The 25,807-nt window shown below is 37.2% G+C and overlaps 1 protein-coding gene across 8 annotated transcripts in view; it reads left to right on the top strand.

Moving 5' to 3' along the window:
- CDC42BPA (CDC42 binding protein kinase alpha) overlaps positions 1-25,807 on the top strand; it is a 181,891-nt gene that overhangs the window by 121,119 nt on the left and 34,965 nt on the right. For 4 of the 8 annotated variants that reach the window (XM_058020540.1, XM_058020541.1, XM_058020547.1 and 1 more), the window contains 9 exons: positions 3,628-3,733; positions 5,464-5,588; positions 12,368-12,473; positions 13,066-13,214; positions 14,322-14,413; positions 16,920-16,996; positions 18,132-18,179; positions 21,968-22,006; positions 25,018-25,137. In XM_058020540.1, the coding sequence (XP_057876523.1) occupies positions 3,628-3,733; positions 5,464-5,588; positions 12,368-12,473; positions 13,066-13,214; positions 14,322-14,413; positions 16,920-16,996; positions 18,132-18,179; positions 21,968-22,006; positions 25,018-25,137 (862 nt within the window). The remainder of the gene's footprint in view (positions 1-3,627; positions 3,734-5,463; positions 5,589-12,367; positions 12,474-13,065; positions 13,215-14,321; positions 14,414-16,919; positions 16,997-18,131; positions 18,180-21,967; positions 22,007-25,017; positions 25,138-25,807) is intronic. The other 4 variants (XM_058020548.1, XM_058020542.1, XM_058020543.1 and 1 more) reach the window with 3 other exon arrangements.

Below are 25,807 nucleotides of genomic sequence, written 5' to 3' on the forward strand. Positions count from 1 at the left end.
ATATTAAATAAAAATCATGAATTCTGCTTTCTGCAGGTTAAACTGTTTGAAAGGATCATACATGCAAGCAGTAACCAAATGAAAAACTCCTTCTGTTCCAATTTAAATGTTGCACAGCTGCAGGCATTCTAACTAGATGTGCATTCTAGCTAGTTCATAAACTCTCCTTCAGTCTGGTCTCTATAAATAAATAAAGAACTGGGTTCAAATCTACAGTGGGTGCTGTCATAACCATGTGTTTCTGTATGTGGTTCAAGTGTTTGTGTTAGAGAAGGATTTAAAGTGAGAGCAGAAATGTGTCACCTAACCAGTATCCAACACTTATGGCAAGGGCTGCAGCTCCATGTTCAGTCAGGTGTCCAAGCACATGATCAGTGCTTGGGGAAGGCCTGATCTTAACTTTGTTAAACAAATCTGCAAAATCTCATGCAAGCATTGAGACTCCACAGAAAGGCAGAAGTCCCCTGTTCAAGTTATGCCATGGTTTGACTTCTGCAGTTTAGAAGGGAAGCTTAAGCATTAGGAATGCAGGAATTGCTGTTGCTACTCAATATTTGGTAGTTTTCCTTAAAAGAAGATAGGTTTTCTGTTTCTGCTTATCCATGTTGGTGTTAGCTTTTGTAGTCTGGCATGAAAAGCTTTTTGTGAGTCTTCCAGTAGAGAGGTGTTGAATGTAAGCACTGGAAAGGAAGCACCTGGAGGCTTTGTGCTGAAATAAGTGGAATTATTTCAACAATAGGCTTGGGGTGGGTGTGGAGTTGAAGTGTGCTTATACAGTTTGGCAAAAATATTTTAGTAGTCTAAAAATAGTCATCAGTGCATATTAAAAAAGATCTTGGTAAGAGGATGTGGTTGTATTACTCACTAAGATGAGTGAATTATGTAGGTTATTCTAAGCAAGGATCAGGAAGAGCTTTGACAAAATCTCTATGTCGATTTTTGTGTAACTTGCACGTTGGTGGTTTCTGTTTTGCATTTTTTAAATAGGTATTTTCCTTTGTTTCCTTCAATTTTAAGCTTTCTAACTTTTGCTATTTCCAAAGCACAAGTCTTCAAGGGAGATTACCTTCCTGTACAAAATGATTGCATTTTGCTGAAGTCTCATAAACTGCATGCTATTAAAGTTGGAAGCAGAGGAGCACAGTATCAGGCCAGTGATCTGTGTAGCACTAAATTCCATTTCTTAGAATTGTCATTAGGAAGTATTTCAGAAGAAGATGCAGGAAACTCTGTAAAATAAATCACATTTGTAGAAACTTCTTTTAGGCTGTCATTTCATGATGGATTTATAAAGCAGAGAACTCTATAGAACAGCATTTGCTGGTTTTACATTGTGTGATATAAAGAAGCCTGGGGGCTGGTGTTTGTTTCGGGTCTATTTTTCTTGGTTTCAAAGCAGTAAGATAAAATATTTGGCCACTTTGTACAGATGCAATAAAGAGCTGGAGTGACAAAGTGATACCATAAAGCAGTATTTCACATTGCTTGCATGTGGTTTGCTGCAGTTCTTCTGATAAAAAGAAAGCTTAGTTGTGTATATTTTCTTAACTTGAAGAGGAGACACACAGCTAAATGTTAGATGAGAGAGGAAGTTTGATGGGAGAGGAGGATGCCAGGCTTCAAAGCAAAAGCATTATTTTGATCTTGCTGCCTGCCCAAGGTACATCCATGGAGTCTGTCACAGTTCTGTTGTTTGCTGAGTGGCTGTTTGGGTGGGATGGATTATACCCACATTCTCCTCTGTTTCAAATTTATCTTCATTTCTGTATTACACTGTAGCAATCTGACTTACTGGGGTAATCACAATCACCAGCAGAATTAAGAATGTAAAATATAAAAACTACAAACATGTTGGGCTCTTTCACTAATCCATGGTGTGCTTAATCCACTGCCATTTACGGCTGCTTTGAGCCCTAAAGCCTTAAAGGAATAAATTTAAGACAAATACTGAAAGAAATTCCTAAACAAACCCATGAAAGCTGCGTGAAAGAAATTCATTAAAAGTTAGTTTGGACTTCTGTCTGCAAAATTAGCTTTGAATCTATGCCTAGAAAACAGAAGCAGGAGCTGGTATTAATTCCTAAAACAGCCAATGCTTTAATCTCTTCCTGCCTTTTCCCTATACTGCTCATCATATGCATGGAATCTGTTGATATAGAAAAGGAGTGGTGGTGAATTTCAAACTTGGCATTTAAACAGTGAGATAGTATGTAACTTGACTAGGATGAAGTGTTATGTTTCAAAGGATGACTGGCAATGTAGAATTTCACCATAAGTCTGACATGTTGTACTAGATTTCAAAGAGAAGCACTAAATGAATTTCAAATTAAGAGTAGGAAATTCAAAGCATTGCTCTTAACTGGGTTCACTGTAACCACTGGTATTTCTCATCTTTGGGAGAGTGTTCTCTCAATTAGGCAAAGCTGGAGTAGTTTTGCATCTCAGAAAAAGAAGCAAGAATGTAATTTATGTTTGCATTGTGTAAAATTCTGATCGGTATCTAGAAAAAAAATTGCAGTGCTCAAGACAGGGTTTCCCCTGGATTTTAATTTTACAGAGTTAACCTTTAATACTGGGTACTTTTTCAAGTCTTTTCAGACTGGACAGTGGTATTTGCTGAGTGGATACTTTCTGTATCTGTGGCATTTATAGTATAATTCTACTGATGAACTTTGTGCCAGTGACATGAATAGTTGGTAAAAAGGTGGTACAAGAGGCAAGGCTAGTGAATCTGAAAACAGTAGATGCAAGGTGAGAGTTACACATCTAAAACATTGCTGTGCACCACTTGAAGTAAATTCCATGGGTTTTGTGGCAAACAGAGGGCCTGCAGCTTCGTTTGTTTTCAGGTTCTCACATTCATTGTGCAAGATCAAAGTTGATATTAAGCAGAATCAGCCAGGGGTTCTCCTCTGCTGGATGACATCCATGGGAGAAGGGAAGGTTTGGGAAAACAGCTACTGTGAGAGTTTCTTAGATAGAATGGTCCAAACTTGCTGTAAAATCTGGTGATATTAGGAATGTGGAAGTTATCCATTCAGTTTTTGCTCACAGTGAATATACGATACCTGAATTAACAGTCCACATATGACATCAGGGCTGTTCTAAATTGCCCAAAGTCAAGCCCATATATGCTTTTCTCATCAGAGACCCAGCCCCGCATGCTCTAATTTAGCTTCTGTATGCTCTGGTTCCATGTGTGGTCATTTTTACCTGTCATTCTGTGTGAAACTTGGAATTATAGAAATGTGTGTGTTGCAACGATGTTCATGTGAGCTGAGAATGTGCCCTGAGCATTTTACAATTTCGACACATACTTTGGTCTGCTCATTTTTTAAAGGATGTATCTGAAGAATAAAATTTGTGTAAATGGGTTGATAAACATTGGCTTGGTGGAGCTCTGTTAATTTTGTACTGAGGGATTCTCTACAAATTCTAAAATTCACCAGGCTGGCTTGCAATCCTAAGATGGTGGTTTATTAAACTGCTTGATGTTAATAGCCCTTGCTATTATCAATGTAGTACTTCCCTTCAACATGTGTGTGCATTGATCTCTTTGTGTTTCAATGAATAATGGGGTGAGTTAGAATAAAAAACTCTGTAATTCTGCTTCACTTTATTTCTTAGCCAAAGTGAAAGAGAGGAATTTGAAACAGAGTTCAAACAAAAGTATGAACGAGAAAAGATTCTGCTGACAGAGGAGAACAAAAAACTTACGAATGAACTTGATAAGGTAAGTGCTGATTAGTTGAGCCCTGAATTTACAACTATTTTATGTTCTGTACAAATTGGACAATATGGAGCTTCATTGGTTATTATTAAACTGAAAGCAGAAATTCATGTTACACAAAAATTTGGTGATTAATATTAGATTTGAGAAGACATGCACATGTATATATGCATATACGAGTATTTATGTGTGGGAATGGAATTAGATGGGCTTATGTTTTGGTAAGACTAATTCCAGACAGCACTGTAAGCCAACAATAAAGGATTATTTCATTGTATGACCCAAATATAAAAATACATAGTTAATGATGTGATTACTTAGACTACATTTGCATGTGAATCGTTTGAAATACCAGGGCCCCTCCTACCCTTTGCGATTAAGTGTTACTTTGAGATACTAAAAAAATACAAATGATAAGGCATATTATCACACAAATGAAGTGTCTTAAGCAAGAAATAATTATGATTTGTGCATTCGGATTGTCTCTTTATTGTTCATTTTGACAGGTTATTCAAGTTCATTGTGCATTATCCAAATCTTGCTAAACTTGTCTATTCCTTTTGTAATGCAGTAGATTTTCTAAAAATATGATGAAAGTACAATGCTCTTCAAAGTAAGCATGTTTGCATGTCTGTGCTCAAATTACAGTATATTTTCATACCAGTATAAGACAGACCATATATATGCCTATAGGTAGGCTTAGTCCAAGAAAACTGAGAAAAAGCCTAGTCACTTTGGTAGTTTTTCTTCACTTTTTCCCCCATTACCTTTGTGTTTTTCTTGTAAAATGACACATAATAAGGAGGAATATTTAAATTATAAGCCCATTTAAATGATAAGTAGGATGTGGAGTTATTCATATTTGAAGTAAAAAGCAAAATAGATTTTAAATTGGCCATTCTTTTATCGTTTTGAATTGTTAATATATTTCAATACTAAAAGAAGCTTTCACCTGAGATTTCCTTCTGCTAAGCAGGCTTTCCTATAAAGTCTATCTGGTCTCTGATTCCATTTGACTCTGAATAATTATTTAACATAATGAAGGTTTAGTTCCCAATACCAGCTTGGGTTAGCTGTGGCTTTTGTCTTGCAGAATGTGCCTGTATGAATGGCAGCAATTTGAATGAGAGAGGTTAATTGCTAGGTATAACATATTGTATGTGGAGATGTGCATTTAACTTCAATTTTCCTGTCTGCAAGTAAGTCAAACGAAAAATAAGGGAATGTGAGACACCTGGAGAATCTCAGGACTGTCTCATGCCTGTATCTGTTCAGTCTCTCTCTCCATGGTTACTAAACAAGGGAGAGATTCAACAGTCTTATCTGAGCCATAACAAATTTTTATGCCTTTTCTTTGCTCTTCTAGCGTAAATTTTTCTATACAGAACATTCCACACCTATATGGTGCAAAGCAGAAACCTTTTAAGAGTTTTACAGGTATTTGGAGAATAATTCTCAGAAAACTCATTAAATTGATAGAGTAAAAATGTTGTTCAAGTCCTTAAAAGTGGCCCTTCAGTACAGCTAAGGTTATACAAGAAGAGATTCTTATAGAAGGTTATATAAGAAAATATTCTGGTTTTTAATGTTACATTATGTTTATTGTTATGACCAGTACTGTTTTATAAAGCAGATGCAAGGTGTGGGAGAGGGGAGCACGTGGTTTTGAGTCTGCACAGAGATGGAGTCACAGCAGTTTACACTTTTAAGGAGTTGTTTAAATTCTGCTTCAGCTCACCACCATGTTTGAGAGGCTGAGTATGAATAATCGGCAGTTGGAGGAAGAGATGAGAGACCTGGCTGATAAGAAGGAGTCTGTGGCTCACTGGGAGGCCCAAATCACTGAGATCATCCAGTGGTGAGTGCTCTGCTCTCCTGGCATGACAGAAACCCCTCAGCGTGTGGTGGGGCTGGTGCTGAGTTCTTGTCTTTGCACATTGCACTTGGAAGGGCTGAGGTGAAACCTCACGCCCGTCTGGGATTCTGCTGGGGTTTTGGCTGAGATTTTAATAACATACAAATCCAGAAAATTGTTTTCCTCCTTAAAGAGTGAAAGTGTCTCACCAAATAGAGCTTTTCAAAGTGCAGAGGAATCATGGCCTTTGGGTGTGGCTTGTGGCTGTGGAAGAATGCTGAAAGGAATCATGTGCTGAGCTCACGCCTCTGAGAGGGAGCAAGCCTGGGAAAAGCAGTGGCTGAGTGTTTGTGTCTCAGCTTTAATTTCCTTCATCTGCTTGGCATGTGGCAGAATGAAACAAATACAGTGCAACTTTTATGTGATTTTTTTTACAAGGAGAGTATTTGAGACTGTACCACAAATCCAGTCAAGTGATGTTTGTAATGGTACTTTTGCTAAATAATGTTATCTTTATAGAGTCTTCTGTCCAATTCTATTAAATTAAAGAGAAGAAAAAAAAGGTTGAAACTACTAAGAGAAAAAGATTGTGTATTCTGAGTTTTTCATCTGTCTTTATTTTTCCTCTTCATGCCTGTTTATCTCTCCTCACCTTTAATGGTCCATTGCAGTGTTTCACATCTACAAAACCAATTTGCATTCAGACATTTTGCTTTACAGATCATCCACTTCTAGGAAGACTTCCTCATGATATACTAGTGTTTTTCTGTTACTGATTGATTATTCCCTCCCCCTGTTTTTCCTGTTTTAGTGAAAAAAAAAAATCTAATTTGTTGTGCCCAGGCAAGAATGGGAAACATTATTTTGGAGAAACCTAGTTTGGTATTGTTGTCCTGTTACTTCAGTTTTGTTGTCCAGATATAGCAAAGCTTGGCTTTTCAATAGTGCCATGTGAATATATAACAAGGCATAAGGGCCAATGCTCTGGGTTTCCAGTGTGTTTTAAACAATATTTGTTGCATAAAAGTATGTAATACTGATATGTGTTATGAAATCCAGTTTGTCTCAAGGCATTGTATTTGTAGCAGAAGCTAAAAAAATGTAAAGGGTCCACTTTGTGTGTGTTCTCCTTTTAAATTTTTTCTCTCATAAGGGTGATAGTAGTGGACAACCTGAGTCACAAATTTTTTTTTTACAAATATTTAACTGGTAGTTTAAACAGCTTTTAATTTCTGGCCAATTCAAAATGTTTATTCAGGAAAAAAATCAAGATAACAAGTGAGACAAGTCTGTAATTTCACATTCCTTATTGCTTTAAGGTAGTGCTTATCTGTCATATTGCAGCTAGGAAATCAAACACAATTTTTCAGATTTACATGTGAAAACTCATATAACTTGGCAGTTATATGAAAAGACAAATCAGAATTAATTGTGGATTGTTCCACTTAATGCAATATAAAAATGTACCAACAGCCATTAAGAATGTACCTTCTCCTTTACTTTATGAGAGTGTTTAATATTTTGAGATGTATTACTGATATGGTTCAGGCAAATGATAAAGCGTTTTTCATGTTAGGGATGTCACGGTAAAGGGTAAAAGGGTTAGGGCTTTGGTTTTTTATTGTCTCTGAAGATCAGGAACATGCAAGACAACTTTCTGAATGACAAGCATCATTTTACTGATACCTTATGATAACATAGTGTCTTCTAAATAGTACAGAACTAAAAATTAAAAAATTATGTGAAAAGGAAAAAACAGAAGTACCGAGGGCAAACATTAAGGGAATTTGAAAAGTCTGGCTTGGTTCCAGTTTTTCATCACTAAACACATCTCAGTTTTCCCTCCATACTTTTCTCTGCTTATGTTAAATTTTTTCAGCTATGTGAGGCCTTATCTTAGGTCACATTTTTTCCTTGTTATGTTTAGATTTTTCCATGTGTTACTCAGATAATCTAGTCATGTCCATCTGCTTTCTTAGAATTCAGCACTGAAACTAGGCCCTTCTCTGGGGACCATGGCTGCTATATGAAGTATTTAGGCATCTATTACAATGATAAATATTTTAAATGAAAAAAACCTCCACCTAATTTTGGAGAAAACTAGTCTTATTTAATAACTCACAAGCCTGTGTTTTCCTCATAGGAACATGCAATTCAAGTCTGTACCTGTCCACAACTGCAGTGTGACAATGGAATGTCTTGGTGCTAGCAAAGTAGGGGAGAATTTGTGGGCTCCCTCTTCAAAACTTAATGGATTGCTCACACAACATTGCATTAAAATATGTGTTTTAGGTGAATTATTTCCAGAAAGGATAAGAGGCAGTAGAAGGAATCAGTTACTGGGTTTGTAAACAGTTTGCTCAGCAGCCTGTAGTAGTTCAAGAGACTTCTTTTAGCCCTGGTTGGGGTAACACAAGCCCAAGAAGCCCCTAAATTATTTTAAATGCTTTGTCATCCAAAGGATACCTCTCAGGAAATTCCTTTAAATTCACACTTTGGATGGTTAAGATTTGTCACTTTCTTCATGATTCCTGGGGCTCTTCTAAATTGCTATTTCTCACAGATTTTGTAACTTGTGAGTAATTTTAATGGCTTATCGCGTTCCCTTTAGCTTTTCCCTGCTTTCTTACTCAGCAATATTGCATCTTTAGGAATAATGTATGAAAACCTTTTCATCTTGCTGTTGCTCTCTCAAGATACCATAAACAAGGCAATATTTTAATATAAACACTTGAATCAGACTTTCACTGCAAATTCTATTGTGGGCTCAACAGACCCTCACGGATCATTCAGCCTTAATGGAGCTATTATATTGACGAGTTTATATTAGCCAAATCAGTCATCATTCCTTGACAAGAGTAAGAAATATTGAGGCTTTTATAGTGGGCTATAAATTTTCCTGTGGGAGATGGGAAAGAGATTAATTGCACTGGAGGTTAATGCAGTCACTTGACAAAGGAATATTTTAAATATTCTGTGCCGTGCAGAAAGGAGGTCACTGGAAATCTTGGTAGTGATTCCCAGTGTACTTGGCAAGAATCCTGACTTGGGAGGGATTAATCTAACCTAGTTGTACAAGTCCTAAGGTAGACAACTCAATAAATCCCATTTATTCCCATTCTACTTTAGAGGTTTGGTTCTCTCACCACAGGTTGAAAAGGAAACCTACACAACTCATATCAGATGGATAATTCTGTGTCCTTGAGTATGTTTAAATGGATGAGCTGAATCCTACCAGTTTTACCTATAGAGTGGATGTTAGGCTTAGATTCAGCTGTCACAGTTGTTTACCAGAATATTTAGTTAATATTTTCCTTATCACCAAGATATTTTGTGCTGTTGTTGGTTTTATCTTAATTGACCTCATTGAAAAAAACCCCAACACAAAACCACTATCAAAAGGAGAAAGAAGAGTACCAACTGCGCCCTCCCAACACTTCTAAACTAAATCAAACCTACAAAAGCCCCAAGATTTGGGTTGGAGTTCTTTGGTTGTTTTAAAATCTGTTTGCTCTCAGAAAAAAAACCAAAAACAACCTACACACAAATTGTGAACAAAATACAGCAAAAATTCTGGGCATCTTCAACTGTTAAGAAACTAAAATCGTGTAATATTCTGAGATGTGCTATGTTTGAGTTACAAATAGTCAGAAGTTAATTATTTCTAAAATAGAAATTCTGGAGGGCAGGGTGAAATTTCAGGGCTTGGGAGCAGAAGGAAGTGTTAAAAATTTTTAGAGACGTATTTTTAAAAAACAGATTTCATTGGAGACACCAGGGGAAAAATTAAAAATTAAGTTGGAGACCTTGAGCATACTGGTACAACAACAGAAATTTAAAAGCATTGAGAGACTAGAGGAGTCATGACTGTCAGATTTCCTTGGGATTTTTAAATCAGGTTAAAAAGAGCTTGGTGTAAAACACCAGGGCTTTAAGACCACTTCTGTTGAGCAAAATTCTTTAGTCCTCTGGGTCCATTTTGTATTGTAACTTCCTGAGCATCCTGACAAACACCATACAGGTAGCAGCCAGTGGTTATGGGAAGGTTCTCAGGATGTTGGCTCCAGCCAAAAAGTTTAATTTAATTTTACAGGAATTTGTACCATATTGCTCTTCTGGGTTCTTCGCATTGAGGAACTAAATTTGCAAGGACAATTACATTGAAAAAAGAACAGTTAACCCAAATTTTCAGTGAAGAAAGAAGTGACTGGGTGGAACCTGAAGACATCATCTTCCTTTGGTCTCTTGCTGTGCTTGTCAGGGCTCTCTGTCAAAATGAGCCCAAGGAGACCAACATTAGTCAGAGTTAATTTGCCATTCTTGCACGTTTTAACTTTAATTTTAATTTTTAAAGCCTACCAAGTGGAGCAACCCAGCAAAACAGTAACAAATAAAAAAGCTCCAAGGGGTCTTGTGGCCACACAATGTTTAATAACACATGCCATTATTGAGAAAATTTTGCCATCTAGTGGACAACAAAACCACCTCAGTTCCCAATGGTACTGCTTTAATTTGCAGAGCTTGAGGAGTTCCCTTGAATTCAGTACAGATATTTGTAAATATTTACTTTATATTTTCATTTTCTAGATTTCTGCTTGTCTGTGGAACATCTTTTTTTGAGTTTTTTTTCATGAGCAGCTTTCCAGCATTTGAAGCCTGAGGGCCCTGTGCACCCTAAATCAAATAACTGAAGTGTTTCCTCACCTTCCATCGGGAAGGATCTGTGACATCATAAAATTGGACATAGAAATTGGACCCTTTTTTTCTACAAAGATTTTATGTGTCATTTAAAATAGAGAAAATTAGATGCTGATTTCTAAATCTCTTTCCCTCCTCGTACATCAGGAAAACTTACTCTTACCTTGAGAGCCTCACATTCTTTTTATTTCTACTTAAGCTTTTTTCTTTTTATAGTGTATTTAATTATGAACCACTACCTCCAAAAAGCATCTTTAGGTACTTCTCACATCTTTTGCCCACTGTTACAGCCTAAGTGGTTTGTGTAGGCTCAGATTAGCTTTTTCAGATTGTCAAAATGTGTCATCCAAAATGTTATGGGAAAAGAAGTTGGTATGTGACTTCCATTGAGTTCTGATGTACCTTGGGGAAAAACAGTGACTCATTAGCATAAAAACTCTCACTGACTTTTAATAGTCAGGACATGTAGGGTTTCCCTGGACTCCTCCCTGCTACTTGAACTAAATTATAAGCAGGAGACAAAGAAATGAAGGCCCAATAAATGCCTGTGTTTTCATGTCAGGTGTGAGATTTGTGTAAAATGGTTGCTAATTTTGCTTTTGGCTCCGCTGTATTACAGCAGTCTGTCTTCCTTAAATAAACCTTAAACTGCACACCCAAAGGTCACCACAACCTGCAGATATTTAGCCTGTGGCTTTCATGATGTGATCTTGTCCTTGGGCCACTGTGGGAAAGCTCTTCAGTTCCTCCCTGGCCCATGACAGTTCAGAGTGTGTGCTCCATGTCTTCCTTGCCTCCTGGCACCTATCTGTAAATCTGTGTTGAAACTTTTATAATTAATGGTAAACTTGCAAGCAGCACCATTTCCATGTTCTCTGTGTGTGTGTGAACCCTGTAGTATCAACCAGAAAAACTTACATTGCCTTGTAGGCACAAAGGGGGAATCAGTTCCTGCTGGAAGGTCACTGCAAGACACCATCAACCACCTGGAGATCTCTCATCTCCAGTCCAACAAACTTAGGGTTAGAGTTACTTTTAAAGATCAGGAAGCAAGGATTAAGTTATTTGCATAAAACAGAAAAAATATGTTCCCACTTCAGTATATTTTATTTAAAGCTATTTGAGGTTCAGTATTTGAGCATATCCTAAACATTTCAGTGTTTGGTGTTGATAAGACTGAACTGTGATGGAGCTGTGGTATTGCCCTACAGCTCAGGAACTTGCATAGGGCCTGGTGGTGCAGAACTGGGATTGCTCTTCTGTGGGCAAAATGAACATGTTTAGAGCCAGGCATGTAAGGAAATGAGGTGGGAGGGATGGTGTTGGTTTTTTTCTCTGTTTGTTTGTTTTAGGTTTTTCATAAGTTACTTAGTTTCAGTGAGTTAATTTTTTTAGCAACTTTCTTTTCTATGTTAACACCTGAGGCAAAGTGAAGAAAGAACCTTCTGTTGTGATTAATCACACCAAGTTGTTGTTCTTTCTTTGTAACTGATGATCAAAGAATCTGAAAAACAGGCATGTCTCCTTCTTGTTGTCTTTACACTCAGAAAACATGTCTGGATAGAAAACAAGCTTGGTGGATGAGAAAGCCTCTTCTGGCTTATGCTGTTTAATAATATTAAAAGTAGACTCTCCCTGTTTAATTAGCACTTCTTGAAGTAACATCACTGTTCCACTGCTAGCTCTCATAGTCAATTGATTCAGTAAAGTTAACCACGAATTCCAATATTTTCTGGACAATAATTGTTAATTATTGGTTGTGAATTTTGTCTTAATTTACTCCCTAAAAAGAGATTGAAAGATTTCTTCCTCAGAGTGTCAATTTCAGGTAGATGATAGGTATTACTTTAATTTTCAGTCTTTGTCTTAGTGATGCATATTGTTTAATGGAACTCCATGAAGCAGCAAAGAATTGATTCTGTGTGGTTTTCTGTTTGGGCTTTTGTTGTTTTTACTCTTTTTTTAATGATTCTTTTTGTATTCTGCATTCTCTGTTTCTGGTTGTTGGGTTGTTGAAGAGACTTCTGTTTTTTCTTTAGATTCTTTGGTTAAAGCATCTTATTTTTTCTTATGTAATCATTTAGGGTAAGTGATGAAAAAGATGCTCGAGGTTATCTTCAAGCCTTGGCCTCTAAAATGACAGAAGAGCTGGAAGCTCTGAGGAACTCCAGTTTGGGAGCAAGAGCTACAGTAAGACTTTACTTCTATATGTCAGAAGGTTTTTTGTTTGAAAAAAACACCGATTTTCAATTTCAGCTGCAGCAATAATCTGTCTGTAGAGTCTATGTTAATTGAAAGTTAAACTTTCCTAGAGCTTCTGAATTACTGAATACCAGATTTATTGTTTATCAATTAATTTAACACCAAGATCTTTATAATGTGATTTTATCTATGTTACCGTTGAAGTGGCTATTTTATAATCAGATATGAATTTGTTGAAGGAAATCATGCTTTTGTTCATGAAAACCTTCAAGTCTTTCACTTGTGAAACAAGTGAACACTTGGATGTCCTTTGTAGCTGTCATCTGAATTGAGGCACATCAAAACCAGAGTTCAAAAAATCTCTTTGCTTGTGAGATCAGCATAAACCATAAAATTTGTTACTTGAGTTCAGAAATACTACTGCTAACACTACTCTTAATTTTAGATTATTTTGCAATTAATGTACTCTTGCATGAAGGACATAATAGACTGGGAAATGTTGTTGAAGGTAGTTACATTCCTCACGTTCAATTTCCTTTCCTTTTAGTCTTTCTAATCTGGTTTGCTGGTTCTTTCCTAGGACATGCCCTGGAAGATGAGGCGCTTTGCAAAGCTGGACATGTCTGCAAGGCTGGAGCTCCAGTCTGCTCTGGATGCTGAAATCCGAGCCAAACAGGCTATTCAGGATGAGCTGAACAAAGTCAAAGCTTCCTGCATCTCTACAGAGTGGTAAGACTCAATTGTTCTCATGCAAATTTACTTCAATACCTCCCAGGAAATGTCATCAAATCTTTGTTTTATCTGCCTTGTCTGTGGAAATTTGATCACCTAGATGAGAAAAAAACCCGTCTCTCTTCATTGTTTGAACAGCTGAGCACTTCCTGGGGAAAGCTGAGGTCTTGAAGACTTTCAGAGGGAACACATTCTCTTTTAATAATGTGATCTCTCCTAGTTGTGATAACAAATCCAAATCCATAGTTTGGGTTTGTGTCTTAGAGTGTATTGTTTTTCATTCTGCTGATAGCTGCACTGGGTTAGCTGACTAAAATTAATTATTGCATACTGATTTGCACAGGAAGAAGTAATAATAGTTAATGGACTATAAGGAATTCTTTTACTCCTTCCTCAGACCTCTCTCTTTCTCACTTCTACCTCACCACCCCCACAACAGAATTTATTCTGAGTTGTGTAATGCCTGAAACAGGTTGGTAGGAAGTCATTCCATTTTTAGGTGTCCAGCTTCAGCACTGCTGGGTTTTGCAGCTTTAGGAAAGCAGTAGGACAGAGCTGAGATCCAGGTGTGTTACCTGTAAAATGGGAACATCTGGTTCACCTGCCTTGAATGTTTTTCAGGCCAGGTAATATGATGACAGGCAGCATTGGAAGTCCTATAAGAACAGGAGAACCAGTGTTTGCTTTGACAGACAAGAATGAGAAATGTGCTGAAATTGCAGAGTAGAATTACCTCTCAGCTGTGAGTCAGAAAGCACTGAAACAACTAACTGTAAAGGAACTGAGAAAAAAAAATAGTTCAGCTGAATCTATTACTATCACAGGTACTTAATTAGCAAATAAATTTTAATGAAAAACAGAACTTTCTAAAACATAAAAATACATACAGTCTTTTTTTCTCATTCACATGGATACAAGCTCATTCAATTACTTAGAAATTAGAAACATGAAAAACATGAACCTATTGAATAGATAAATGGCTTTTTTCTGTAAACTGAACAGGTCCCAGTAGATTTATTCAGGTGTTTGAAGACATCAGGAACAAGAGTGACTTGTATCTTGGGTTCTCAATACTTACATACATTTTTTTGTGTTCTTTTTAAGTAAATTGCAAGAATCTGAGAAGAAGAACATGGAGCTTTTGGCAGACATCGAAAGGCTGAAAAAGGAGACAGAAGAGCTTAGATCAGAAAAGGGTATGGCAATTGATATCCAAGTAAATAGTGTGTCACACTGTTGGGTGCATCTGATCAATCGTCACCTTGAAACTAAAATATGACATCAACTTGTGGGCACAACACTTGTGTGTCAAGATGTACCCACAGTAGTTGCATTTGCACTTTTAACACCTGTAATAGGCCTCAGTTTTGTTGGTGCCTTTGAACCAGCAAGGTACAATTTGAGTTGAAGCTGCATTGTTTTTATTTGCCCTGTGTATAGTGATTTACTGCCAGAAAACTGTTAGAATATAGATATCATTCTAACCTTTTCTCCTTTATGATGGGTGAAGGTATTTAGATATCAATACTGATCATAGTGTTGTTCATCCCTGAGTGTTTTGGGCCTGTCTACAGAGAGAGTAAACAACTGCAGAGGAATTCATAGCATTTGTTTGTTTCTGGGATAACTCCATGGATGGGCTTTGCAGCCACAGAGTGGTCATGAGTGCTTTGCTGTGGTATTAAGAGCATGTTCTGGGGTTACTGTTGCATCTATCCAATACTATTTTGCATTGTTGCTGGGAGAAGAGACTGTTTTTGGTAATTCTGCATTGAAAAAAAAATTCATTAAGAGTTGAATAATGATTTGGCTGATTCTTTTCAGTTTCTGTAGTAGCTCTAATATTTGTGTCTTATGAGGCACATGGGAAGAAGTATTTTTCAGGCCAAATGGAATTACCTAATTTTCTGTAGTTCTGTGAACTCCAGAATTTAAATACCCTGGCAACAATTGCTGCATTGGGATGTCAAATATTGCTCAGCTTTTCCAACTTAATGGCTGGTTGGTCAATGAAGTGTTAGGGTTTACATTCAGCTCCTATATATAGGCCTTCCAGTGCTGATTGACTGGTAAAAATAATTCAAACCTATACAGAGAATTAACAAATGGTTCCAGTTAGCAAATAAGACTTAGGGAATTGATACTCCCTCATCTTAATGCTTAGCACTGATACCAGGATTATTCTTCCTCCAAGTGCTTGGAGAGAAGTTCTTGATAGCATCTCCCTGGAGACAAAAATACTTTGTCATGTTTAGGTTTCATTTATATGTTTTAAATACTGTGCATGGTTACTTCTGAAATTTTCCTTTGTGTTAAATAATGTTGTGAATTTATAATTAATATTTTACCATATATTTTTTCCAGTGTTTAAAACCTTATTGTTCTGGTAAAATAAAGTTTTACTCTTTGCTGAAAAGAAACAAGCAAAAAAAGTACTGTTCAAGGAAACATTAGTCATGTTTCTTAACAGAATTATATTAGTAATATTCTGCTGCAATTATTCAAATAGTCTGATAGAAATTCACCTTAATCTAAATCATTACTACCTTTGATTTGGTTTTCTCTTAAAAGAAGAAATATATTGCTGTTTGAATTATGAACTGTATAGAAGATTCAAATGTAGTCAGGGTACAGTGGTAGAGTAACTTGCAGTCTGTGGAAATTGATTTCTAGGAAGGGATTATTCGCAATAGCACCTAATCCTTTCCTGTTTATAAATATATTTCAGAAATTCAAACTGATGGGGAAAAGATTGCTGAGAGTATTCCATAAAGTTGGTGGTAGTTTGAAAATTTGCTGTAGTATTTTACTGTGATTTCAGTGTATTTATATTTTAAAGAGGAAAGTGTCTTTTGCAGTGGGTTATATTTAGAACATACAGATAAGGCTAATTAGAGCAAGACACTGACATTTTTAAAAAGAAATAGGTGACTTTTGATAGCATCATTGTTTTGAGATGCACACAGTCCTGCAAGCTCTGATCATAATAAATACATATATGTATGTGCATGTATAGCATGTTTATAGCATTGAGAAGAACAGAGTTCATACACATCTGTGAAATATAAACATCCACGCAGCACCTTGAATTAGAAAAGAAGAAGAAATAAAAAATACCAGTTGGAGCAAGTTAAAGTAAGAGCTGAGGTGTGGCAGCCCCTGCAGCTCCAGGGGATGCAGCGTCCCTGCTCCATTGCTTCAATGTGTGACAGAACCCTCTGAAACCTCCCCCAGGATTGTGCAGCTGCTGGGCACTCAGCAGGGAGAGGTGGCAGGCACAGAGCACGGCTCAAGGAACCCATCTGGTTTGGAAATGCAGTGCTTTTTTTGGCTCCAGCTGTCCTACCACAGTGGGACATGCCACGTGTCACCAGGGCAGGGTGGCACCCGCTGTGTTAGCGTGTGGTGCAGATGGACATGGGCACCTTACAAACCAGTGCCCTGTGCGTAACAGACGTGGACACAGAGTGTGTTTCCACATGGAGCTCACACCACACACATCCTAGCTTGGGAAAGGTTGATTAAACAGATGCTTGTTCATTAAAAAAATCATTTACTCTGGAAAATAAACCAAATGTGCAGCTTATTTCAAAACACATAGGTGCTTCAGGTGGACACTCAAAATTCTGATTCAGCAAGGCAAAGGTCCTCCATGAGAAGGTCTTATTTTCTGTAGCTTATAAACCTGCTGCTGTTTTCTAGGTGTAAAGCACCAAGACTCACAGAATTCTTTCTTGGCATTTTTGAATGCGCCTACCTCTGCTCTGGATCAATTTGAAGTAAGTGCACAGCTATTCTCACTCACTCAGTGGAACTGCTGTTGTGTGCAGGTCCTGTGCATATTTCCTGAGGGTTTGCTCCTGTATTTTAATTGTATTGCAGCAATAATATCTGTGTATAATAATTATTTATCATTTACAGTGCTGGCTGTCTTCTCTTGAATGCTTGTGCTCACAGTGAATTCTGTCTCAAACCTTGAATGCAGAAATTTGCCTGATTTTGCAGTGAACATGAAAAGTATAGTTGCTCAAATGGCTTTTCTTTGTATTCAGAAAATGCTAAGTAATGCAGGCAGTGGTTTGGTAAAAACAAGAAAATACCAAATCATCCTTGATTGTATCCCATTAAGTCATTAGTACTGTTTATTAGGTTGTTTTCATCATCTGTTCTTTTACACAGATCTGTTAAATCCAGATAATTGTTACTCATTTCCTCTCCACAGATCCTTTTATTTAAAAAATGAATGTGTTTCATACCTTTGTCACTTGTAGACAAAAGACCAGAATAGGTAGAAAGCCTGGCAGGAAAAGAATTAAACAATATGATAGATTTATTATCTTCTTTTCTAATCAACAGTAAGCAAAGCATCATCTTTCTTTTAAAAGAACAGCTGAGGTGAAATATTGGTCAAACTGAATTCAGAGGATACAAGGCACCATCTTTACAGTTAGACATATATCTAAAGTTTGCCCAGTTTTTCCTGATGCAAATACCACATCATCACATTTAGCTATGAAAGAACATAAATCCCTGCTGTTACTGCTGTCTCCAAATTCTCTTTTCATTATGTATTCACTAATTCATTGTTCTCTCCTGAAGTCCTCACAATTAACATAGTTTTTAAATTTCCTTTGTAATAATTTATCTTATAAATTACTTTCAGTATAAGAATCCTGTTGAGCGTATAGCAATAATACTTTATTAAATGCTGTAAAAACACTGGTTTCTTTACAGATAGTACATTAATTAATTGTCTATGAAAGGCAATTAATGAAAACATACTGAGGTAATTATTACTGCCACTGGTTATTTACAGTTCTTTATTTTTGCACTTTTATTTATACTGAACAGTTTTCTTCATCCTTTTCTTTCTCTCTCTCTCTTTTTTTTTTACTGCTGTGTTCATTAAAATAGGATTCCTTTTCCTCCTCTTCATCCTCATTGATTGATTTTATGGATGACGTAAGTCTGACTTTAACCCAGTAAATCCCTCAATAGCAGATCACTTGGTTGATTTGGAATATTCAAACATTAATGCAGTCAACTTAAAAAATCTGCACATGCAGTGGAGAACAAAGTATTTCTGTAATAGCACTCTTAATACCTATTTATATGGGTAGGTGTTTTGTTTTGAAATAAATGCTTTTCTTTAGGTGCAGGTGAAGAATTCTTAATTGCAAACAGTTTTTTCTGATGGAGAAAAGCTGCTTTTAGGCCTTGTCTGTTGATATGGCCTGTAAAAAACAGTTCCAAAGTCATCAGCACATTTATTTATTTAATTCTTTTGCTTCATATTATTACTTTATCGTGTGTTGTTTCCATAAGTTTTCCAATCACTTCTCTTAAAAAGTTTCCCTTCCATACAGTTAATTTCTGTGTGCTAAAATAAATTTTTTCTGGTTTTTAGCCTGCATTGTGCAAAGTCATTTTCATTATGACTGAAGTGAACTTACTACTTTTTACTGTCATTTGATATGCAGGTTTTCTGTCAGGACTTTAAAATATTTAAACTGTTTAAATATTCCCACTAGTTAATTGCATACTAAAGGAACTGAGTTAAAAGCTAAGAATTGACTGCATTATATTTCTTCTAAACTGAAGTAGTAGGCCCATAAAAGTTATTTTTAATAAAATTTTTGAAAGCCAGGTGTGTAGAGCTCCATCCATTACAGCTCTGTAGGAATAATTGTGTGTGTCTGTCTGTCTGTGCTCGTAGATGTGTTTGTACATATTATACGTCCATACATTCACACATATTTATACAAATGTGTTTAACACAGTGTAATCCCATTGGCATTGAAATTAGAACAAGTTAATATTGTTTGAGAAATCTCTGCTGTGAAGGGTGTAGCAAAGAGGATGAGATAAATGGGCCTTTTCTGCTGCTTTCATTTCCTTTTACATACTCTGAAAAAATGCTTCTGGGTGCTTTTTCTCTGTAAATCAGGTTTATACCTCAGACAAAATGTCAAGGTTCATCTTTGGTAGCATAATAGAAGGCACTTCTCTGCTTTTTTGTATAGCATACAGAAAGCTTCTGGCTTGCTGATAGTGGTGATAGTTTCCTGTTGTGTAAATCCACAAAAAACAAATAATATTTATATTCTTTATCTGGATTAAAGAAAACATGTTCTGTGTTACCTGAGTATTAGGAGCACTTTGTTTGTAGCAGCAGGTTCTTGAACAGAAATTTATCTTTAAAAATATCTAAAACACTCCCCTAAACCCTATTAAAAGAGAAATAAAGGACAAATGTGGCAGTTACTGATAATGTTCTATTTTGCAAGGAGAAGCTTAGGACATGGATATTTTCCTGGTTGCTCTCTAGTTAATTCTGAAGGACTTCAGTACTTTATTTCTTATTTATTGTTACTTGTTTTTCGGGTCTGTTTCAGTTTTTTTTTTGTTTTTTTTTTTTTTTTGACAAGGCAGCATTTTTTCCACAGGCATTTTGACAATTTTGTTTTTTTTCTTTATGGAAGTGAGTCATTTTCAACTGCTGGCATACATCCTTTCATAGCAATTCTTCTTGATTGGCCCACCCAGATCAGATCTTTGCAGACCTTATAGTCTAGAGTAAAGGTTCAGATATTAATATTTATATTGTTTGCCTGTAGTTAGCTTCCTGCACATGGAGTCAAACTTCTCCTGTTCCATCTTCAATTTGAGTCCAACAGGAGTGATTTTTTTCTCAGTTGCAGTGGACAAAAGAAATCTCTGGGCTGGGCTGGCCAGGGGCTCATGTCTCTAACACCAAGGCAGAAATCTCTATCATCTGACCAAGCTGCAGAAAAAGTAGAGTTGGCTGCTCAAAGATGGGAAGAGCACCCTGCAGAGAAATACAAGACATTCTGTCTTTGTTAGAAAGAGAGATAAAGCTGTTATCTGTGTTAGTAGATGAAAAGTAATGTCATTCAGTTGTGCTCTGAAAGTCAGTTCTGCATCTTTGATTTATTGGACGATCACTTGATTCATTCATAGCATAATTTATAGGCTGAATTATCTAAATGAATGGTTATTTATGATTTAGCTCATTGAGTTGGTTTAGTATCAATATATTAGATAGACTTAAATTAAAATAAGGCTGTTAAAACTCCCTGCCCACTGGCTGTGACCTCCATTCCCTTCCCAATGACTCTTATTGGCAGTGGTTACCTTCAAGGGCAGCATTTCTTGCAGCATCTCCAGAAGAATTAACTTCTCCGTCAAACCTGAGAACTCTGAGGGTTCACTGGGGTCTTTGTAAGGCCAAGGAATGATTAGAAGTCCTTAGGTCAGTGCTGCAATATTGCATGGGATTCAGGAAAGCCTCTCTTGTAACCAAGAACCCCAAGTAAGTATTTCTGTTGGCCTGGGTTGTTTCTTCAGACTCTGTGCCTCATTAAGGAAGGACAGTGTGTGAAATAAGGTGCAGGTGCAGTTGCAAGGCATTCCTTGCAGGATCTCTGAAGTCTGTTCAGCACACAGATGTGCACACTGCACTGGGTTTCCCAGGGTGGGTATGTCTTGTGTGTCTGCCATCCAAATAACATAACTATTTATAGCACTCTCTGAATGACTGGAGTTAATTCTCATTTTTCCAATGAGGAAAATAGTAGTTTTGCAATTTCTGCTGGAGAGAAATAAAAATAGACGTCCTGCTGCCTCTGTAGCCTGCAGATGCTGAGGAGAAAATGGTAGCTCACTACTCACATGAGCAGCACTCACTGTTGGTTCCTGCCTGGAAAAGATGCTGAGTCAGGTTGGCAGAACTGGTGCCTAAATCCTCCTGGCTGTGACAGCCCCACAGGTTCAGAAACCATCCTGGTCTGTCCTCTGCACCCAGGGAAGGAGGAGTGTGTTTGCAGTCCCTGAATTCCAGCCTGGGTGGGGAGGGAAGTCACCCCCAGTGAGTGTAAGAGACTAAACCCTGCTGCTGTCTCCCCTGCCTCAGTGACACTGTCTGGGTGTGAAGTCTCCTGTGTTCACCAGAAGTGTCTGACAGTGGAACTGTTGGGGTTTGTTGCTTTGCCAGGTGGATCTTTGTGAATCCCACTAGCTGTGGGAAGCAGTCAACTTGTTTTGTTTAAGCATAAATTTGTGGTTATTTCATAGCAATAAAATGGAATCCCATTTTTCCTTGTCAAAATTATTTTTCAGTCATGCTCAAAAATTCTATTTTTTGCCCTGTTACTAACACATTAGAAATTAGAAATAGATTTCTTAAGTCCTCCTGCATTATGTCCTCGCATGCAGTCCCCATGGGCTTTGCTAGACTAAACAAATCTGAGCTCTGCAAGTAGCCACAGAATAACAAATGGTGTTCTGAATTCTTATTATTGAACAGAATAAGTCATAGTGGTGTGTGGTGAGAGCCTTGACTTCACCTGCACGTTCATAATTGAGTAAATCTGGTTCATAATGATACTTTAAATTGGACATATTGTGCCTCCAATAGATGACTTTATTCATCTTGTTCAAAGCACAGAGATGCCAACTGCAAATTAATGGTGCAGTGTAGTCTGTGTAGTCTGCAGCTCTGCTGCTATTGTCCAGTGTCAGACTGTTGACTTGGAATAGCTGTTACTTTTTTTTTTTAATGTTTCTTCCTTCTTGTTAGCCCAGAATAGCTTGTTTTTAAAATCCTTGTAACAGTGAACACGCCTGTGTGTGTCTAAGCACTACCTGTGGAGATAGAGTGAGGAATTCTGAGGTGATGTATGTGTCACTGTTTGGTTTTGTAACATATTCTCCTCCTCTCTTTGTTCAAGCGCTCTCCTTCCTGTATTCCAGCTAACAAAGGCAGACGTGTAAGAGGCTGTCTTACTCTATGTGGCCCTTCATTTTTTGCCTGTTTTGTCCATGCCTATGTTTAATGTATGGATTGTGTATTTACCTCACTGCATGTCTTGTGCTGCTGCTGTTTGCTGCTGCTGCGCTTTCTGTTGTTTTACAGCCGTGGGCTCAGAGCTTTTGGATTATTTCATTTGGCAGTCCTATGAGCAGAATATCTCTGAAACTGGAGAAGATGCTTTGGGTACTTCCTGATTTTAATGTGAAAGTTCTGTGTGGAAGCTGATCAGGCAGATGCAGGTTGGGAAGATGAGCAAACATCAAATGAGAGCCTGTTTGTTTCCTTGCCCTTAACAGAAGGCACGTGTTAAGTCATGGGAATTGCCCATAGAAGGTCAAAGTTTGGTATTTGGGGAGAACATCACAGCAAATGATAGAAAATATCACAGTATAAAGATAAAAAGGAGGTGGGGAGTTGAGTAAATTGAGCATCAAGGAGGATAGGAAAAATTCATACAAAGAAAACAGAGATGGTTGTGTTGTAGCTGGTTAAGATGGAAAGGTCTATGGTGTTTCAAAAATCACGGTGGATTTTTAAGGGTTTACAGATGTTATCAAAGCAGACGCAGTGAGGATGAATTCCTACCAGTTAAGCTATGTCCATTTTAATCTCATACTGCCACTTCTGTTGTTTTATAAAGATGTGGTGGAAGGGATAAGTAAGCATAGACAGAATTTCTGTTGAATGTTCAATAAACAAACAGCAATGCCCATCAGCTCTAATGATGTCCTTAGCCATGCAGTTCAAAGCACACTGCTGACTCTCTCAGGCAAGGTTGTTTTTGTTGGTGGTGCCTCCAGTTGAGAAGTTCTCTCTCCTCCAGATGTGTTTAAACACTGGCCAGCTTTGGCTCAGACCTGCACAGTCCTGTGGAAGACAGCAAATCTCTTGCAGTTAGGTAGGAAATAGTGAAATCTGCTTTGGGTAATCCCGTGGATTGGTTTAAAACCAGTTTGAAAGATGCTGGCATGGTCTTCATAAACTGTTGACCATAGTTGAGTCAGGTTGCTTTTGTGCTTGGTTCTTCTCATGAAAGCCAGGTCGCCAAGATCACTGCAGCAATCCAGCTTAAAGCCCTTGTTTCTGCCCTGAAGGTGGTGATTAAATTCCCTTCTGCAATGGTGGATCAGGTTCTGTGTGTTTTGTGGGCTTTTTATGTTTGTAAGTAAAGTGAAAATGCATTTGTTACTGTTTCAGCAGTTGTCTTCAACCACAAAGGTTTTGTAGCACATTCCAGAAAAGTTCCATCACTGATATCGGGCTTGTACTACATTTTTTCAGACACCATGAAAATTTTTTGGTATGCAGATGCTGCTTTGAAAGGGAAAGCCCTTGGAGTGTCTGGAAACATTTATGAAATGATAGATTAGATCTCCAGGTTTAACTTGTAGGAAAAAAGGAGTGTCTCTTGCTATGAAAAAATTTGCCTGTAGATACTCACTGGGCTTATTTTTTAGTAACTTTTTTAGGGAGGAGGCAGAATTGTTGAAGGTTAAACAGTCTTTGTGTGAACTCCAAGTTTTCACATGTTTAGACTGGATTAAAAAGAAGTTTAAAATAATTGAAACATGTTGCATTTGAGGATTTGCTACTTAAGGCATCAGTGTTTCTAATACTGGATAAAGCTTTCAATTATTATTTGCTTCTGATAAATCTGAGCACAAAATGTTCACTTTACTGCTACTTTTTGCCTGAATGCTTGAAACACATGATCTATGTGTAGTAAACAGGTGTATCCCAGTGTGAGAATTTCCCATTTTCATTTCAGAAATGCTTGCAGGCATGTTAACATGCCTAAGTTGATCAAATTGATGAGCATTCTCTGGTAAAACTAGAAGCCATCACACTTAACTCACTATTAAAAAAGATAAATTAAAATAAAACTAGCAACTGCACCTGTTGGCTACCATGACTGAGCTCCTGAAGAACAGGACTGTATGTGCATGTATAAAATTGGCTTGGCAATATAATTGATTCCCAAAAAGCAGTAAAGTTTGTGGAATTCTTGGTATTGTCAGTGGCAAATGCAATGAGAACCACTGGAATGTTGAAATGCTTTCTGTAAACATGGCTGCATATTTTAGTTTGCCTGCAAGCTAGGCAAATCCTTGGCAGTGCAGAGCTGATGATAGCATTGCTCCAGAAAATCAAGGCATGCCATGAAGCCTTCTGCAGGCCTGCAGCTTTTACTTTTATTATTAGTGGAAAAAAAGCATTTTCACCTTTTTTTTTCTGATATAATTTTACATAGGAAACTTTGCAGAGATGTCTTGTTTTAAAGGAAGAATCCTGCCTTCTCTGATTTTTTCAGCTTTACTAACAAAAGATAACTTGTTACCCAGGATGCCTTTTTGTACCTGTGTGCCTTGTTCAGTGTAGCTCTGTGTTGGGCTTAGTTTCATTCTGTATATCAAGGACTAGGAAAACATTCCCCAGAAGAATCTATGTTCCTGGTAAGGATGTTTCTGTAGTTCAAATGGGGTGCAAAACCCCCTCATGAATGTAGTCATCAGGATACACACTGCTCTGCCTTTTCTCCTGGTTTTCTTCTGAATATGTTTGCAGGAATTTACATGGGCTGTGTGGAAATTCACTTCTAACAAATCCCTGCTACCAGTGGACAAAACCCCGTAGTGTTCAGAAAACATTCACCCTTGAAAAATGCTGAATTGCCAGTGTCTTCAAGTGGTTATCAGGGCCCTGAACTAGCAGCTCTTGTGCATGTGCTCACCTCTCAGCAGAAGCCTTGGCGTGTTTACATGCAACAGTTTTCATTCCATTTTGTTGCTTTTAATTAGGAAGTTGCTTAAAACTGAATTTTTATCCTCTCAGTTCTCTCTTAGGAATTCTACTGCTCCCATATCTTATTTTGGTAAGAGTTGAGAATTCTTTTTTAATGATGTCTTTGATTTATTTCTTTGGTTGTTGTTTTTTTTTTTTTTTTCCTCTTTTGAATTGTTCTCCTAGATTGATTCAGTTGAGAATTTTACATTGTCTAATACTCCATCACGGGATGAAGATAGCAAGTCTCACCTCCATTCAAGATCAAGATCTCCTTCCACAGCCAGTGAGATTGAGCCAATTGAGGTACTTCAGTGTTGAAAAATATTTGTCCTTTTTTTTTTTTTTCCTCTTTTTAGGAGTAACAGTTTCACTTGTATAAAAATGAGTACTGCAAGTCTTTTGTTTAAGGTGCAGGTGATTCTTCTGCAAGACTGTTTAAGACTTTGTCATGGCCTTCTGCACTAGTGGTGAACTGTTTTGGGGAATGTTGTATTTCCTTTCACATATGGGTAATTGAATAGGAATGGGAACTATGAATCAATTATTAGTTATGGTCTGTCTTCATAACATATCCTCAGTCATGAATTTAAGAAATGTTGGCAGAAAGATTGTTATAATATAGTTTGTAAAAATGCACTTTAAAGCCCTGCTGGAAGTCTTGTTATTATGAAATGTTAGCCAGATTCTGCAACTATAACAATACATTGATGTAATAATTTATCCCCTTTCCCTGATTTAAAAAAAAAGTGTGTTTTCTAATATTTTGTATTAGAAAATATCTAATCAGATATTTCAGACAATGTGAAGTTGGTTTTAACATTTAGGAGATGAATCTTGCTGAGAAATAAGATTTGCTTTTCTAAGCCTGGCATGAATCAGTTTGGTTTCATGGCTTGGATGCTGGGGAATGGGGTGGGTGGGACAACCTGCTCTTCTTCCTATATCCAGGCTCACTTTGGTAGTGTGTTCTTGA

Source organism: Melospiza georgiana, chromosome 3 (assembly GCF_028018845.1).
Source record: "Melospiza georgiana isolate bMelGeo1 chromosome 3, bMelGeo1.pri, whole genome shotgun sequence".
In the NCBI taxonomy this organism is placed as follows: Eukaryota; Metazoa; Chordata; class Aves; order Passeriformes; family Passerellidae; genus Melospiza; species Melospiza georgiana.